Source organism: Parasteatoda tepidariorum, chromosome 10 (assembly GCF_982258835.1).
Source record: "Parasteatoda tepidariorum strain Cologne lab strain chromosome 10, Ptep-v5.0, whole genome shotgun sequence".
Lineage (NCBI taxonomy): Eukaryota > Metazoa > Arthropoda > Arachnida > Araneae > Theridiidae > Parasteatoda > Parasteatoda tepidariorum.
This window is the reverse complement of record NC_141764.1, coordinates 19,683,344-19,703,487: the sequence shown is the minus strand read 5'-3', so window position 1 is coordinate 19,703,487 and position 20,144 is coordinate 19,683,344. Positions and strand designations below refer to the sequence as shown.

Here is a 20,144-nt window from a genome sequence, read left to right as displayed (position 1 = left end):
TTTTTTTTCTTAAGCGAAGACGATAATTTTTATAGCGATATTGTAGTACTTTGTACAACTAAAAATTCTTTTCACAACACTTTAAAAATATTTACTTTATTTTCTTTATATATACAGAGAACAGTCGGCAAAGAATTCGATTAGGTTGAAAAACATTTCGCTAAAAAGGAACGAATTCCAAAAGAAAAAATAAACAACTTAAAGAATAAAAATGCTGATGCCAGCCAATTTTTTGAAAGTTAACTTAGAAATAACAAACCAAACGATGTTAAATAACAAACCAAACGATGTTAACAAAATGACGTAGAAAGCGCAACTAGATCAAAATTATACAAGCAGATCAAATTATAATACCTGAGTGCTTGACGTAACAGATATAGAAATAGAATTTGATACTATAAAAAATTATATAGAAATAGAAATTGATACCATAAAAAATTTATTCGTTTTCGTGTTCTTTTCATGTATTTAGCATTTTAGTTTTTTTTTCTTAAGCGTTGTAGCTATATAATTTCAAACATCCTCAAGAGCTATAACACATCTGCAGCAGAACTGGATATGAAGACAAAATTGCTGGACAGGAACACTTTAATTGTCCACTAATCTTCAGATTTCCGGCTATGTTTTAAAAAACTTTATTTGTGAAAACCTTTAGCTTGGCGAACAGCTGGGCGCCTTTGGCGGCTAGTAATAAATATTAACGAAAACAATAAATAAATTTTTAAACGAATTACAATAAATAAATTTTTAAAAATAACCTCGCAGAAAAGAAAGCAGTCTTTAAAAACTCTGAATTTTTCTTGTCTTGTAAAATCATAACATTTTGTAAATAATAAATATTAGCGAAAACAATAAATAAATTTTTAAACGAATTACAATAAGTAAATTTTTAAAAATAACCTCGCAGAAAATAAAGCAGTCTTTAAGAACTCTGGATTTTATTCTTGTTTTGTAAAATCATAACATTTTGTAAATAATAAATATTAACGAAAACAATAAATAAATTTTTAAAAATAATCTCGCGGAAGAGAAAGCAGTCTTTAAAAACTCTGGATTTTTATTCTTATTTTATAAAATCATAACATTTTGTAAATAATAAATATTAACGAAAACAATAAATAAATTTTTAAACGAATTACAATAAGTAAATTTTTAAAAATAATCTCGCGGAAGAGAAAGCAGTCTTTAAAATCTCTGGATTTTTATTCTTGTTTTATAAAATCATAACATTTTGTAAATAATAAATATTAACAAGACCAATAAATAAATTTTTAAGTGAATTGCAGTAAATAAATTTTTAAAAATAATCACTCAGAAAAGAAAGCAGTCTTTAAAAATTCCGAATTTTATTCTTGTTTTGTAAAATCATAACATTTTGTAAGTATTAACGAAATGGCGCCAATCAGAGATAAACGCATCATGACTATCAACCCCTATGGAAAGAAAGATTATCTTAAGTACGATGGATTAGCGTCAACTCCCCACCTGCGATTGTAAAGGGAAGGGGGGGAAACTTTGAGCGAGGAACACCTGTGACTTTGGGCCAGAAAGGATTCTCCCCCATCTATGACCAAGAATAGGACTTCAGCCACACACAAGTCACTGTCCGTTTATAAGGTGGACCCATTTATATTTCCATTTTTTCATCCACGTAATTTTGACCTGTACCAGAGAATGATCAATCTCCAATTCAGAACTCTCTGATGTATGATTTGTTATGGGAACATGGAGGACTTTGTGACACGATAAACTTGAGTTGCACCAGTCACCATTTACAACATGGGGAGTCTTTTGTCAGCGGGGATCGAGCTCACATGACCTCTTGGACACAGGTCCAACGCCCTACCAACCAGGCTATACCAGCCTATTAATTGTCTTTCACAAGTAAATACATTCCTTACTAAATTCTGAATAACATTCAATAAGTTAATTTCAGAAAATGTTACAATCTTTGTTTTAAAATCGTAATTCTCAAAATCATTCAAAGTCCTTTTTATTTTTCTTTAATTATTGCAGCTTTCAACTTATGAATGAGGGAAATTAATCAATGGATACTGATATAAAATGACAACTTCGTCTTAAGCTTCGTCAAAAAAAGATTACGAATATGTAAAAAAAAAAAGAACAGCTGCTGTCTGACTGTCAAATTTGTGTAGAAAATAACGATATCTCATAGATATCGGAAAATAATTTTTTTTATTTAAAAAAAAATATGACAGACACGCCAGGGGTTGGAAGAACATAGTTGTAAACACGTCAAGTTGTTGCTCGTCAAAGTCAATTCGGTTAATGACACTCAATGTGCGTCAACTTTCGCGTAACGCGTGACACAAAAGTTGGTAATTTGTGCAAGTTTTCTGGGCCTGCTTCCGGTAGAGTTGATTACCATAAATCGATGGGGAGCAATCGATATAAATAGTATGACTATTTTTTTCTTCAAGTTGATTAATTATTTAGGGTTTTGTTTGTGTAGCAAATGGTGTGGTTTGATTCTAAGAAAAATAGTTGTAAATTCAATATACGGGAGTATAATACATTTGTAAATGTTGGCATATGTAAAGAAATTTGGAATGTTTCATTGCCGAGAAACTATTTTTAGGAAAAAAAAACAATTCATTTTAACGATTTTAATGCATTGATTTCATTCCATTTTTCAATAGTTTAGTCTATACGAACCCCACCCAAAATAAATTTCTCACTACATTAAAAAATCGTAAGAACAAACACTCTTTTGGGTGTTCAACTTTATATTTTGCCTTGCACTCAAAAAATCTAACAATTTCATCTATGAACTTAGCGAGAGTTTTTTTTTAAATTTATTCGAAAGTTATTACAATTTTGAGTTCATTTTTGCGAATGTTTTTCGTTCACTTTTTTTCTTTAGGTTACATTTCGTTTTATTTATTATTTTATAGAAAAAAAAATGCCCTACTGAATAATTTGAAAGTAAAATATACTGAATAATTTAAAAATTAAATAAAAAGTTAATTGTAAATGTGTAACCGTAACCGTGTAACCGTGTTGTAAATGTGTAACCGTAAATGACAAATCAAGAGAATGTCGACTTTTTTCCAGTCAATGTCAACAATCACATAGCAGTGAATGTCCGTAATATTTGTTGTATAAAAATTTGTTATATTTAATTTATTCATTGATAACATTATTTTTATTCGATATTTTGATATAAGCTGATAAATTACCGGTACCGGAGTAATGGTTAAATATATACTGGGCAGTGGTACTTGACGTTATAAAAACATTGATGTAGGGCATACCAGGCAGTGATACTGAACCTTAAAAAACATCAGTGTATGGTATACCGGTCAAATGTATACCGGGCAGTAGCATTTAACTGGACCTAGTATTTCTGCCATTAATAAAGCAACTATGTGATTGTCAACATTCACCCGTGGAAATCAACCAATTTCGGTCATTCACAATAATATATATTCCGTCATAAAAAAAAAGGTTTTGTCTGTCTGTACCTTAGGACGCTTTTTCACCAAGATTATCTTCAATTATATGTTGATTTTAAAATAGAATGTAGTCCAAAAAATGAACTCAATCAGATAAATTGCTCCACAAGAATAAAAGCTAGAAAAAAATTGTGTCTTTGAATTTCAATTCTCAGAAGCTGTGTAAAAAAAAACGTTTAAGAGGACGTGGTACATCTTGAAAAAAGTTTCTGAAACAATTTTCTCTCTAATAGGAAAACAATACGTTTGAAATTTTATAAAGAGGAGAAAAAATAATTAATGTTTTAGCTTAAATAAGTTAGAGTTTTAACCTGAATTTCGAAATTCTACTCCTCCGTCTACTAAACTAAACTCAGCGGCGTGACAGCCCTTGAGGGCCAAGGCCTACTGTGCCCATCTCAGTTTTTTTGACCTTGGGCCCTGGGGTGCAGGAGCAGATGTTCCGGTCAGGTGGTCAGCCGAACGCGGAACCCTCAGTCTTCAGTTCCCAAGCAAGCTTGGTACTCATTTATCGACCCACTGAAGGGATGAAAGGCTGAGTCAAGCTTGCCGGGCCCGAGGATCAAACCAAGGACCTGTGGCACGACAGCGCTAAGCGCTACCGCTCAGCCACCGGGCGTCCTACTCCTCCGTCAGTTTACAGTATTTCTTTATGAAATTTTTACTCTATAACCGCTATATTCTGTTAAATAGTAGACAGTATCCACGAAATTAGAAATCAAAGACAATCAAATCCGTGACGTCACTAAAATTACAAAAAAAATTTAAAAATCCAAGCTTTACAATTTTCCTTAATAAAAATTACTGCTGGATTTAAAAATTCATACCATTCTTCATTATTATGTTTTTGTTATTATGTTTTTAATATTATATTTTTATTGACATAAGTCCAAAATATCTAGAATTTGAAGCTTTAAGAAAAAAATCCTTAGTGTTTTATAGGAATCTAAATAAGCGAAATGTTTAGTTTAGAGAAACCTAAAATCAAAGTTTTCAAAATCTTACACATTTTAAGGAGACATGATATATTTTGGCACCTGAAAACACTTTCAGAACCATTTTTTTAAGAGAAAAATTATTCCATATACATCTTTTTACGCACCTATAAAATTCTAGACTTGTTCGAGGGATATTTATTTATTTATGGAAATTTTTACAAACAGTCCTATACTATACTGCCGGGCAATTGAAAAGTCAACGTAAGCGACAAAAAATTCAAAATTAAGTTTTTCATATATTTGGTATCTTTTTATGGTAAGCTACATCAAAAAAAAAATTATAAAACAAGTTTTGTTTTGTCAGTTTTTTTGAAATTCTATTTTAGCGATCATTGTATTAGCAATAGAAGCTTCCAAAGTTGTCAAGCCACTTTTCTAGAAATTAATCGTAAACCGCATACGTTTTTTTTTTTTTTTTTTCAGTTGAACTACCGTATTGTCTTGATGTTAACATGAGAGAAAAACAACTCTAAAAACTAATAATAATGGCAAAGAAATTAAAAATAAGTAAGAATTGATCGTTTTACCTTCTGTCTTATTGCAAGGATTACAAAATCTCCATTTCACAATCGTTGGACCAACTTTGGGTTGCTCATCCAGGCAACCGCAATGTTCAAACAGTAAAGAATTTTGGCACAATGTGTTGCAATGCTGGAATAATTGACATTTATCAGTAAAAATTGCACAATCTCTTTTATTTTAGATGGGGGGGGGAAATTTTATATACATTCAGGCCTGACTATTTTCAAATTTAAAAATATCGGATACAGAAGACTATTGAAGAATTAAGCAAAGGTAAATGTATTGCGAAAGCTGTATAGGTTTCATACGAAAATTCTGAAATTCAGTTTTAAAAGTTGTCAACAAATAGCGCTGCAAGCCCTTTATGATCAAAGCTATTAGCATTAAAATATTAAATGAGGTTGTCATTTCAGATTAGAAGGTTAAAACAACCTACTATCTCGAACAAGGAGCGTTTCTGGTAATCGTAGTATCGCAAATTAGATTACAATCATATGGCATTTGTATTCCTTTCAAGAACTCTGTAGACCGTACAGAGCCAGAAACTAAATAGAAGTTAGAATGGAAACAAACTTTAAAACTCAGTTCCGAAATTACTACAAAAAATTTGTATAGTTTTTACAACAGACATTGTTTTATTATTCGATCATTCTCTGCTTCTAAAATTTTTAATTTTGAAGTCTGTTAGTTCCTTGCTGAACACCCTGTATATTTTATCTGGATGAAAACAAGTGAATTTGTACGAGACTTTAATACACTTACATTTCTTTGGTTCTATAAATTGTTTTACAATAGCTTCGTGTAGCCATGAGGCTTAACGAAGATTATTTTCCCTTCGGTAATCCATCAATTAAGTCATCCGGTTGCCTATGTTAATGATGCGTTTTTCCCTACCTTCAGCTAACCATTAATTGCCTGCGCCTTCTGACAGCAGATGGTGGCAATAATTTGTTTCTTCAATTCGTTTTCTTTTATAGTTAGTCAGTGTTCCAAGAGAGCGGTCGGTCCCTTGGACTAGGATAAATCCCTTAGATAAGCGTCGTGATGATGGTGATGGTTAATGTGGATTGATGGCTAATGGTCTGATATAGGCACTATTTAATATTTATATCAACCAGTTGCGAACATAGCCAATTAGCTCCGTTCGTATGACTGTCCTGTCAATAATGCGAAAGTTGAGGGCTTGTCCACCCTCTAAAATGGGACAGTGTTGCAATTATTAATATGGTTCATAACATTTGACAGTGTTCGTCATTATGATTCATCTACGCAATATTTCAGTGATGATTTTAAATAAGTACTATCAATGGTAGAAAAGCAGATTTAAGCAAGCGTTTCCCTCTACATATATGTTCATTAGCTAGCTCTAGTTTCTAGATCTGGTTTCCAAACAAATACATCTGACCACAGATCGAGGTTTGCTCTCAATACCAAATTTACAAAGATGAGAAATTGTTGGGGAAAATATGGCTCAATTCTTTTAAATGTCTCAAGAAATCATCAAACAGAAAAGCATAAAATGAAATAGTTTTTGTATAATAAAAATCTTTCTATGAACGAAAAAGTAAGAAAAGTTTAACTTGTAAAAATAGAATTGATATTGTCTCAGTTAATTTTCTAGATATCATATTCATTTCTTATTAGGATACATCTGTTTTATATCTAGATATTATATTCATTTTATATAATTAATTTCACACACACACACACACATTACCACATTACGTGTTTCAATAATTTCTTAAATGAAGTAGATCAGGGGAAAAGTCGGCGGTACATTTGATGTTATTATTGTTATTCTAAAACCGAAAAAAATTTTAGAATTACTAAATTTATATTCAGTAACTTTAATAAATTTGGTAGCATTTTACGTGGTACCAAGGAAGATTACATCGCAAAATCTTCAGAGCAGGCTCAGTTTAATAATAAACAGTCACTAGTTATTTCCTTTTCAAATAGGCAGTTTTTCTTCCAAATTTATACTAAAATATTGTACAGGCAAAATGTATAATTTAATTCAGGTTATCAGAATTACTTACTTCATAGGTATATTTCAGATGTGAAAGTTCGAAATCCAAATCTTGTTTTCTCAGCAAGCGAATGACACGTGAATCTGCGAATGTATCAGTGCAAGATCCTTCTCTACCAGGCAGTAATTTACTCACTCTCTGAAAAAATATAACTCATAATATAAATAAATTAATGCCCAGAGAGACACAAAAATTGGTTTAATATATGAAAAACACCTATGTGAATAAAGTAGCTGTACATATTTATTTACACCAAACAGGAAAAAAATCCCCATGCTTTGACTTCTGATCTAAACATAAATATTTATTGTACTATGTAATACACTATAAAAAAATATTAATGCATCTAAACACTAAAACTAGTGGCAATTATTTTACACCAAAGCGGTGGTGTGAAACATCATACGTAACTCTTGGTGTTTCATTAAACCAAGAGCCAAGGATTGTACATATAGCGATATCTTTTACACTACTAGACGTAAAGTAGCTATCATTTTTTTGTTATTTCGTAGCACTGAAATTTTTAATTAGAGTAAGATAAGATACATATAAGAGTCTGTAAAATTATTTTTACAAGACAATATAAAGAAAGAATCATTAATTTAAGATGCATTAAATAAAACAGTTCAACAGTACATTGGTACAAACATGCCTACAGCACATAGAGCAATATTAAGGTAAAGAGGCGGAATCAATGTGGATGGAAACTAAATATTGTTAAATACAATTGACAGATTTATGTAAATCTTCTTATAAGAATGTAACATTGTGCAATTGAAGCATACATGCCTTTTATAACAGTTTTCCTCTATTTCTGTAAAATGTTCAGCATCGTGTGAGACAAACTTTCACATTTTCGTCGCGCGACAGAAAACAATCTACTGTTGTTGCAAGATGGTTCTCAAAAGAGTGTCAAAATTCGAGAAAATAATTCTTGAATGAAGTAAATTCATCTGAGCTTGGTATAAGCTTTCTCGTTTGTTGGTTTTTAGATTTAACTACAAGTTATAAAGTGTGTAAGGACGCTTGGTTCGGTATTAACTTGAAATGAGGCACACTTTTTCAAGAACAAATTCGGATATGTATGACACCATAAATTTTACAGAACTGTCCTGCATCTGCGAAATAAATCTTACTAGTGAAGCACTTCTGCTACCACGTTATTATTTTTGAGGTAAAAGGAAATCTTCTATTTGAAAGGACAAATGGGTTTTAAATATTTTTTTTCCAACTGCTTTTTTGGATTTTATATTTTAGTACAGATATTTTCCGTTCCGATAAGCTTCTTGATTCTTTTTGAAACAATTAGACTGTTTTTCTTTTATATTTGAAAAGAACCAAAATATATATTTGCCTGATTAGAGTATCAGAAAATATGTATAAAAAAGGGACACCGGTGTCCTATCTGCGTCATAGGGTAGAGTTTGAGGATTTAAAACTCGTAATCACAATTAGTTATTAAGAGTTGGTTTTAGAAATAGAATTTAATAAACTTAAAAGCCTTGAAGTTTAAAAACCGTTTGGAAGAATCAGAATTGGCATATTTATGTTTATTATTATCATTTATGGGGAAACATATTTTCATAACTTAAGTTAGCCTGCATATTTGTTTCTAGCAAGCTGTAACTTTTGAACTTATAGTATGAGTTAAGCGAACTTTAACGGTATCAATTTTTTGCTAATGGTTTCGTCTGCTTCTCTTTTTTTTAATATTTTATAAGAATGCCGTTTCTATGAAAGCGCTTGCTTTAATTTATAGCAATGCTTCCCATCAATGAAATTTCCTTTTTACAATACTGTGTCCGAACTAAATGACGCCGGAAAAACGTGATTGTTTACAAACTACTTCATGAAAATTTGCGATCTACTGAATATATCCGAATCTGTGTGAGGAGAGGAGTTATCAACCATGTCAACCTTCATCTATCAAAAGATACCCCAAGATTGGATCGAGTTAGCATGTCTTACATACTAGTGATTTAATGTTTATTAATTATAGTAGTAGTTACGCCACATTACTCACCCACCAGAATTTTATCAAGGACAGATTTCGATGAACGGATGCTACTACTAGTTGCCGTATTTGCGACTTATTGAGAGAGCTGTGTTAAACTCACTGGATTTTCTGCGTTGGTAGTGAGTGCTGTATTAAGTTCACCGTGTTTTAACGGCTAAGTGGTGAGAGCTGTCATAAGTTTACGGTTGTGTATGTGGTCCCTCCTGTGTTGCTAATAGCAGACGAGTGCAGTATCCTGTTGTGTATAAATGAGACAGAGAAGTTAGGACGATGGACGAGGAGGACGATGACCCAGTCACAAATAACAAGTCGTATGTTCAATGTGGACCATTCATCGAAATGAGCGTATCCTTCGATGTACGCAAGTTCTTATCACGTCGGCTGGTCACCAATGTGAAGAAAGGTAGCTATCGATCATGGCAACCTTCTTCTATCAAAACGTACCTTTGGATTTAATCGAGTTAGCATGTCTTATATACTAGTGAATTGATATTTATTAATTATAGTGGTAGTTACGCCACATCGGTATTACCCTTCTCTAGTTATTAGCGAACATATATCCAAATAAACTTTCTCTTTTACATGTATAGAGAAGATATGCATCCTAAACTAATAATTATTAAATTATAATACATCGTAAAAGTAACTTCATCAGAGGATGTGTACTATATATTGCAGAAATTTTAGTGTTACTGAATAACAAGAATGGTGCCCTTTGGTGCTTCGCTACACCTGGAACAATCCTTGGTTCTTGGTGTAATGAAGAACTTAGTAGCCTCTTTAGTAACCACTAACCGTAGTAACCTCTAACATAGTAACCTAACCGTAGTAACCTCCTTGGTGTAAAATAGTTGCCACTAATTTCGACTTTCAGGGCAGGGTTCGAGAATTTCAGGAGATGAATCTTCTTTGGCATGTATTTCTCTAGATATCTCTTATTTTAAACAATATTTTATCCATCTTTATTTGGCACAATCACAGTGCTACTTTGCGAACCAAACACAACAACCTGCCTTTCAAATTGGGGTACATTATGCACCAAAAATAATGTTCGTTATTTAAAATTCTGAAGTTGACACATCCACCCCCATGGAGGGAAAGAGTGAGGAGTTCGAATTTGATGTTATTAAAAGCATCTCTTAAAAATATTTCCCATGAGTATACAATTGATATTCCTCAAGATATTTGACTATTTTCATAGATTTTGGACCTACTACATCAAGTCCTGTATAACCTATATTTACCCTTCTAACACCGATGTGAACACTCCGTCCTGGATCTACAATGATGCCTCCCCTCTGCAGAGTAGGGTAGGTACCTTGGGGGTGCACCATCAGTCGAACACCGTACTCAGCAGATATTAAGTCCCAGTATTCGTCCCTTTCTATGTTCAGCGTCAAACGAATACCTAGGATAGAAGGGAAATGATATTTTGAAACAGCAAAACAAAAATATAACACACGAAGAACTCTCAAAATTCTGTACTAGAATAACAGAAAGTGCTCTGCAGTTATATATTCGTGACTTAAATAACGTCGTCCATTTTATAAGCATTTAGAAATTTTGACAGCGTTGAACCTAAATAGTGTTCAAGCTTGCGCAATCTCAATATGGTATTTCTTAATTTATTTCTCGATATGGTACTTTTTTTTAAACTTATTGTGTCTCATAGTACTTCTTAAAGTTGAATATACACCGAAGAGCCATTACATTATGACCACCCTGCTAATAACATGTAGGGCCACCTTTAGATCTCAAAACTGCTAGCACCCGCTGTGGCATTTATTCCACAAGGTGCTGATAGGTAGTCTGAGGTATCTGGTACCAAGCACTCACCAATTGGTCCTGCAATTCCCTCACATTGCGAGGGAGTAGCGTAGCAGCACGAATTTGGTTTTCCAAGTAGGACCACAAATGCTCTCTTGGATTAAGGTCAGGTGAATTTGGGGACCAAGACATGACTTGAAAGTCACTGGAATGTTCCTCGAACCAATCCATGACGATTCGACCCTTATGACATGGTGCATTATCCTGTTGGTAAACACCATCCCCAGCACGAAAAACTGTTGCCATGAATGGGTGAACCTGGTCTGCAACTATGTTCAAGTAGCTTACAGACGTCAGGGATTGTTCTATGAGGATTATGGGTCCCAATGTGCCCCATGAAAACATTGTTCCTGGGCGAGAAACCATGAAAACCTGGGCGAGCCCATTGTTACAGATGGAGGGAGGTCATAATGTAATGGCTCTTCGGTGTATGTTACCGTGAAGAGCACAAGGGTTCGTTTAACTTGAAAACGAATAAACAATCCTTAAAACATTTTGTTAACAGACACTTCCAGACAATAGAGCTATTTACAACAATCAAATTTTATAATTTAAGCTCAAATAATAACGTAATACAGCGGAAAGAATCACGGAGATTTGCTTGTTGAATATTAGTAGTCGTACGTAGTTGAGCATTAGTAATCCTAAATCCAAAAATTGGGTCTGCTGTTCAATGACGGTTACAAAATAAAACAAAGTGATTGTTAAATGAGCCATATAGTGGCTCAGGAGATAGAGCACTCGCCTCCCAATAAGGTGACCCGGGTTCGAATCCCATCGATGGCTGGTTGCTACGAATTCGCACTCGAGTTTATAGAAATTGTCATAAGTGACAAATTCTAGTTTCAAAGTAAATTAAATTTTTTTAGTATTAGTATTTACCATAACTATAAGGCATTTGAAACAAATGTCTCTTTTTTACCATATATGGTTCCTCCCTTTCGAACACTTGCTGGTCGGTCCTTCGTCTTATTCCGCACATTAACTGTATGACATAATCCAAAGGTTGGTGATGTTACATTCGTTACGCTTATTCCAAAAGTAGATCTGTAAAAAATATAAGCACACCAATTATAAACGCTACAAACACTTCATACAACGTGTTATCTTTAAGTGTTACTACACCGCTATTTTAAGATTCTTAAGTCACTTTTAAATATCTACCAATTCAATATGTATTACTTAAGATTAGTTAATTGTTTTGAAACTTCTATTGTACTTTTTGTTTACATGTTTGAAAGTTTTCTAAAACATGATAGTTTAAGCATATCCTTAATACGGGGAAACCAAAGTCAGCCGTAAGAATTCAATATCTTGCATGAATGAGTTGGTAATAGGGTAACAAAAGGTTTAAATAATATTAAATAAAAAATGAAGCATCGAAATTTGCAACACTTCTATGAAAAAAAAATGTTTAAAATGTCAAGCGACACAATTTTGTGGTTTGGAATCAATCGCTTAAAACTACACTTTTGCGTGTTTTTAGATATTTAAAATTTCATTGCATTAAAGTTTTAACTAATAAAAATCGAGATTTTGATAATTCTAGGAAATATTTTTTAAATGAATTGTGCAAAAACAAAGATATTTATCGATAAAAACAAGTAATACAAAAAAAAAAAATTAAAGTCAATTCCTACTTAGATTCATAAAGAAAAATTTAATTTGAACAAGATATAGAAATACATATAGGAAGAGTGTGAACTAGTAGTAGGAATTGAAAAAAAAAAGTGAAGTACTTTGTACAACTAAAAATTCTTTTCACAACACTTTAAAAATATCTAATTTATTTTATTCGTATATTCGTATTCGTATTCAGAGAAGCAGCTGGCAAAGAATTCTGCTAAACAACATTACAAGTTAAAAAAAAAAGAACAAATTCTAAAAAGAAACAAAAATAAAAAAATGCTGTTGCCAGCCATAAAAACTTTTGAAAAATAACTTAGCATAAATCAAAAGGGCAACTAGATCATACAAGCGCAGCTAGATCAAAAAGTGCAACTTGAGCGCTTGACGTAACAAAAAGCGTGTGGTATCAGACAACTATAACAGTATAATCACACGTGATAACACGTAATGTTCTTTATCGAATTTATCTGACACAGCGAATATTTAAATGTGCGCAGTAAACTTTTTTTTTTGTTGTTCAAATAGAGCTATAAGTTAAAAATTATTACTGATGTTATTTTTAAAATATGTGAAAACTGAATCGCTTATAGTGGAATGTAAAACAATGACTAACGTTTAACCAATCAGAAAAATTCCATTTCGTTTTTCGCTCTTCTCTATATAATTAATGAATTAATATTTAAAAGAACCTGTATTAACTTCAAGTGTCATCCAGTACCAGTTTTAAAAAATGTATTTGAGCTTGAGTGGGTGAATAAAAAAATTTTATTAATGATTGAAAACTTGAACAAGATGTAAGGAGAGTGTGAACTAATAATAAGAATGAGAAAACAGACAAATGTATAATACTAAAGAATAAAAATGGTTCAAAGTTTAAAAAACTTTCGAAAAATGCTTATTCTATATTCCTATTGATATATTACGAGGAAAACAGTGAATGCAGAATGTAAATTACATTTTATCTCCAATTATGGTTGGATTGTAGCTTCATATTTCACGTGTTTCTAAAGATATATATACTGCCAAATAGAGTAAATATGCATGATCAATTTATTTATTTGTAAAAATTAAATAAAAAGGAATTAAAAGCATATTTAGAACTGTTCCGCCTCGTTTGCAACTAACTAGTATGCAACTTGTTCAAAAAATGATTTCTCATTTGACCGATTTCGGTCAAATTTTGTATTTTTTCATGCAAAATAAAAATTTTTAAAATGAAGTAAAGATAGCATACCTGACAATTCACAATTTTTTCGACTATTATTAAATAAAATAATAAAAATGCAAATATTTACTAACAGTTAGTTGATGCCTGGAAATATCGTTGTATAAACGAATTTTCCGATTTTGTGCAAAAATTTTTCAATTCGCGTAAAAAAACCTTGAGGTGTTATGAAATAAGCAAAAAATAAAATTAATATTTAGAGCTCCAAACTTTGGGTTAAAACCATGAGGACTACTCTAAAATTGCAGCCAACCCCTTCCCTGCACTTCGTATGTCAGAAATCCGAATCAATTGGGGAAAAAAGTATGTTTTATTTAGAGAAAGCACATTTTTGTGTCTGATTTTGTAATTTAATTAGCATACTTAAGGTCACTTCCTTGAACCAATAAGATTGAGCTTTAGAACGAGAAGATCGGATTATTAGATCAAAAGTTATTCAGAGTTGTCCGGGTTTTTTTAAAGTAATTTCTTTATATTGCCCAATATCAACTCTCTTTTTCTACTTCAAACTCAGTCGTATTATCTCCGATCACAGGTTCTTTTACAATTTGTCTACGGAACGAACTCCCCCCCCCCTCAATCCCCTTTGACGGGTTGATTCTCACCCAGCGTCAGATCGATGAACAATGCTGGCCACATTGCCGCAATCAAGCGGTTGGCCACGAAATCATGAAGTCTTAACCTCCATGACCCTATAGCTAACCAATGGCTTTTGCCGAAATGCTATTTTTTTTTTTTTTTTGGTATTTATTAAATTTGCACTGAATTTGTAAAATGGCATTAAGGGCTAACCAAAACACCGTTTGTCAGTTGGTCGTATAGGAAAACTATTAACTTAACATATACATAGTTCTTTTATTATCCATTGGCAAAATGGGTGTTGTTTCGAGTTTGATGGCGTGCACACCTTATTTGGACGCCCTCACACTTTTCAACTGTGTTCAAGAGTGAGCATGCGTTGCTATGGCGACAGCTGCTGTTTCTCACCAGAAGTCATTCTTAATGTATTTACATAATAATTACATTATTTAAATTATTTTTATTTTCTTTTTATTATTAACTTATAATTACTGTCCTGACGTTGTTTGGTTATAAATATGAATATTGAAGAAGGAAAAGTATTTTGTGACGTCTTTAAACACGTATATAGCCCGGATTTGAAAACCAATCTGACGACAAACAGCGAGACAGTTTTTGCAACCCACGATTTGAAATATTATGGCGTTTATTAGAGTCAAACCAGAAAAAAAAGCATTTGACCAATGGGTAACCAGTGATCCTAATAAAGCGATCACAATTTTTTTATATCTATGTAAAAATAACATGATATTAAAAAAAGCAATGACTAACTCAAGTGGACCACTTAAGCAATGCAAGTGGTCAACTTACGCAAGTTTCAGTGTAATTAACTTTTTTCAGATATTTTTAATGAAGTTCAGTTAATTGATATTTTATTGAAATGTTTTATTGCATAGATGAAATGAGTTTACTTTTCTTCAAAGGTACATATTTATAAGTAAAAAGCGCAATTTTCGCCATTATTAAAAGTTTAGGCATCAAAAAGATATCGCAGCGAAATTCACACAAAAATTTTATTGCTTACTTGTAAATCATACTGTTTCTGATAAAAAGTACACTCGAGCAATTTTAAGATGTGGCTTATCATTATATTGAGCCAAGCTCTTCAATTATATGTTAACATACCCATTTCCACACTCTTTGCTGTTGTACGTACACTGGACGATCAGATCTTGTGCCTTGTGACCATATTTAGATAGATTGTCCTTAGTCACTCCCAGATTGAGCCAGGCATCACTGAGATCTATGGCACTATCTCTTAGTAGCTCTTCCTCAGAATAGAAGCACACAGTGGAGTTGACATTCAGTGGAACAGGATTAGAGGAATTCCCTTTCCTTCTTCTTCTAGTGGAAGCCAGTTCGAAGTAAGAGTTTGCATATTCCTAGTAATAGGTACAGCTAGAATTAAGTACAACAAACCATAAAAGATGCCATCAATAACACTGATAATCTGCTAGAGTATGTTCGAATGCTGTTATACTCAATGGTTTACCGCATATATTGGATTAAATGGGGTTTTATTACTTAAAAATATTTTTATATTAAAAAAATAGACTAATATGATTTTACGAAATATTATTTTTTTCAATGAGGTGGCCGTTGGAATCGACTTCCATTACAGCTGAAAGTGAGTGCTTGCAGTGAGGATGGTCGATTTGACTGGCTACGTAATCTGACCTCTAATTCATCCCATTGGTGTTCTATGGTATTTAGATCGGTGCTCAGAGAAGGCCAGTCCGGTTTCTGAACATCCATTTCGTCAAACCAGGTCTGTGCAAGCCTTGATGTATGAATGGAGTAGTTATCTTGCTGAAGAAAAATGGGCCTTCCCAGAAATATTGCCATAGAGTTGGGAGTGCAGCATTGTCTAGAATGTACATATAAACCTCTCAGAGTTCAAGTTTCCAACCACAGGAACTAACGGACCCAGGTAAAATTATGAGAAACATCCCCACACCATTATGCTTCCACCATCATAGCAACAGGGTGTCTGGATACTTTTTCCTGATAGTGTAGTAGGATAGACAAGTGTAAGACGACTCCACAAACAGTAGCTAATTGAAGTTGGAGGAGTTCTTGAACTCATGTAAAACCACAAATTATAAAAAGTTTCGAAACGTTTAGCGATGTTTTGTGAGAGAGGCCGAAAGTCTTCGTGGTTTGCAGTACCAAGGGGTTAGTGAATGGGCATGAAAACAGTCGTGTCCTTTCAAAAGTTCAGAATTGGTCACTGCAGCTGCATAAGGACCATTCTGAACCAGAAATATTTAAAACTTAATTAAACTTTTCCTTTTATAGAAAATATTTAGCTTCAAAATTTAAGTTTTAACTAAGACATTCTTTTTCAAGATTTTAGTTTTATCACATAAGGCACTATTGATCCAAGATTAAAATAAGTGTAAAAGTATAATTTTATAAGTGTTTACTTCTGTGTTTAAGAAATATATTAGTATCTAAATGCTATTTTTAATTAAGATTATCCTAATTATAAAACGTACGTAACGCTGATAATTTTGCCCATAAATTTATTGTTCAAGAAAACCTGATTGACAAACGTTGTTACCAATTTGTTAATTTATTTAAATATAGAAGTATATTGCATAAATAGCGAATATTTAGTGCATATAACAAAAAATTTCAATCGAATTCAGAATTAGCTTTGATTGATATTATTTTTTTCCTATTTTTTAGAAGTACCCGTTTTTAAGTCTCGTGCTCTAATTATATCTTGTGATTAGTGCTGATACCGGACAATTAGAAATTATAGCAAAAGGATTTGCCTTCATTAAAAAATTTCGAAAAATTGTGGTGTGACTTTCAATAGTTCTTCCTTTATTCACAGGTAAACTATTTGCATCAGCATTAGTCGAAAAAAATTTTGAACTAAAAGCAGGTATGTCGTAAGGAAAAACTCAGGCTTCGTCACATAAATTTGCTGCAAGAATTTTTTTAAATTATTTTTATTGTAGTATGTCTACCTCTACAAAAAAATACAATTCCAGTTCACTAGAATATAAAACATGTAAACATGATCCTATGATGTGAAACCTTTTAATAGATGAAGGTTGACATTGTCTATAACTTCTCTCCTCACATTGGTGAACCGGACGTAATGTTAACACACCTACTTTAACAGAAGCCCCCACTTTGATTTGAATACACCTACTTTGGATGGTTCACGTTGAAAAGTTGACGTTCTATTTGTAACTGTAACATTATCCACCTTCTCTAGCTGTTGCTACTCAGTCTCGATCACACACAACGTCGGCCTGCATACACACAACTGTTAATGGCAACACAAGAGCAACCTCGATCTAGAACTTAATACAGCTCTCATGATCATCAAAAAACGGTGATCTTAATACAGCTCTCCCGGCTTCTTATAAAACAGCAATGAATCAAATAGTGGTATCCGTTCATCGAATTTCTATCAAAGATATAATTCTGGTGGGAGAGTGCTGTAGAGTATCAAAAAATACAATTCCAAGTCAAAAGTGGGTATATAAGCTATGTTAAATCAATTCTATGATGGGGTACTTTTTCACAGATGAATGATGACATTGTCTATAACTTCTTTTCCTACATTTTTTATTTTTTAAACTTAGTCATTTTCTTGTTATAAATTTTTAAAAATCGTTTGTTTAATTTAGAATATCCCCCAGGTTGGTCTACTTTTATGCTAAACACGCTTTCCTACCAAAAATAAGTTTAATTATTTAGTAACGCCTCTAGTAACTAAAATAAGTTCAACAAAGTTTTAAATGAAAAACTGTAACCTTACCTTCTTAATGACGTTGAGGTTACATATGGTAAGTGCTGGAAATTCAACGATGTCAGCGTCTCTCTCCTCTGTAATTGTCACTTTGGGATTTTCACAGTAAGTGGAAATCAAGTAGCTGCAGTGGTAGCAGCAACCCCCAAGAGAAGTCATGAACACTATGACCCAGAACATTTTGTGAATCGGATGGCGGCTGGTCACGATTTTTCGAATGCCATGAGTCGTCGTTTGATGGGCAAATACGCTGAATAGCCCATGATAGCTTGACGCTGCACTCATTTGACGGCCGCTCATGTTTCCACCCTGAATAAAATGCCAGATTTTTTTGTGTATATCTTTGACACTTTGTGACACTTAAAATAACTTTATACCAATACTATTACAGAGGATTTCGCAATTGCAGTCTTCTGTATATGTTACTGAGAATGGCCGAAATTGGTGGCTGTTGACAATCGCTTCGGCAAATGTCCGAAATCTATACTAGGTCTAGTGAAGTGACACTGCCCGGAATACATTTGTCCGGTATGCCCTACACCAGGGGTGTCAAACTCAAAAGCTAACTTGGGCTAAATAAACAATGCTTAACTTTAGGCGGGCCGTAAAAAAAGAAAGAAAAATCAATGTTCATAGAAAACAAATATTTTTATTTTGAATTGTAATAAACATACATAAAGATAAATTATTGCTTACGTCCTGATAGTTGACATCTCTTCTCTGCTACTATATTTTTTTATTTCGGGAGAAATTTTATTGGCCGAGACTACTTTCAAAATTGACCCAACGTGAGCGTAATTAATACGGTTTCGGACAGGAGATTTATTTCCATTCATAACAGAAAATAATTGCTCTCACTGATAAGTACTTCCAAACATGGAAATAATTTCATATGCGAATTTTCGAGTATTTTCAAACCTTGCCGGTAAATATTCGTAAAATTCAGGCACACCCACTTCAATGACTTTTGCCTTCAAATTTGAGTCGCACTGAATCTCAAACACTTCCATTTGCATGTAACTGGGTACTAAGTCTATATTTATTGAGAAAATCGAAGAAAACAAACAAAATTTGTCTTCCAAAGAATTAAAATCTTTAAACCTTGATTCAAATTCTGTTCTAAGTTAACTAATTTTTTTCTGCATATTTTTGATATGATGCAGTATCATCTTAACAAGATTTGTTCTTGTTGCACATTGGGAAGTGCGTTAAATCTTCATTTTTCAGTTGCCTTTCCCAAAGAAATAGTTTACATTTGAATGCTTTAATTATGTCAAACACGTTCGTAATGATCTGATCATTGCCTTGTAACAATAAATTTTAATCGGATAAGTGTTTGGTTATATCAGCCATAAAAGATAAATCTTGCAACCATATTTGATCTTAGAACAAGCTTGTATCTTGATTTTTCAGTTTGTAAAAACTTACGTATTTCTTCTTTCAAATCCCAGAATTGCTTCAGAACCATGGAGCAAGATAACCAACGCAACTCGCTATAGTAGGATAAACCTGAATATGCAATATCTAATTGATAGCTTAGTGTGAAACGGACACCATTTCAGCCAATTAGAATTTCACATTTTCGTGCGTACGATTTAAAATGATCCATATAGTATATAGATAAAGTATATTATAATTTTATATGCTGGTTTCGTTTCTAATTCACATTTCTATTTTATTTTCACTTTGCTTCGGATATATTGACTAAGCCCCAAAAATGTTCATCTCGGGCCGCATGCGGCCCGCGGGCCACGAGTTTGACACCCCTGCCCTACACTCATGTTTTTTAAGGTTCAGTGCCACTGCCTGGTATACCCTACACTGATGTTTTTTAAGGACAAGTGCCACCATCCGGTACGCATTTAACAGGAACTCCAAAATACTGATGTTTCTTCCAATCTATTCTCAGCAGATATTAAAATATCGAATAAATATAATAATATCAACAAATGAACTAATATCAAATCGGATATAACAAATACTCCGGACATTCACCAAAGCGACAATGTAAACTTTTTCGTTTATATACCAAAACGTTATTAATGTAAAATTTATATTTAATTTCCAAA

General features: G+C 32.8%; 1 protein-coding gene across 1 annotated transcript in view; it reads right to left on the bottom strand.

Moving 5' to 3' along the window:
* Positions 1-19,563, bottom strand: part of LOC107440551 (acid-sensing ion channel 1A-like) — a 39,290-nt gene extending 19,727 nt beyond the window's left edge. The window contains exons 1-6 of the mRNA XM_087153582.1: positions 18,085-19,563; positions 15,429-15,685; positions 11,793-11,917; positions 10,288-10,451; positions 7,036-7,164; positions 5,002-5,125 (exon numbers count right to left, since the gene is read on the bottom strand). Of these exons, the coding sequence (XP_087009708.1) occupies positions 5,002-5,125; positions 7,036-7,164; positions 10,288-10,451; positions 11,793-11,917; positions 15,429-15,685; positions 18,085-18,375 (1,090 nt within the window). The 5' untranslated portion in view covers positions 18,376-19,563. The remainder of the gene's footprint in view (positions 1-5,001; positions 5,126-7,035; positions 7,165-10,287; positions 10,452-11,792; positions 11,918-15,428; positions 15,686-18,084) is intronic.
* Positions 19,564-20,144: the final 581 nt, after the last annotated feature.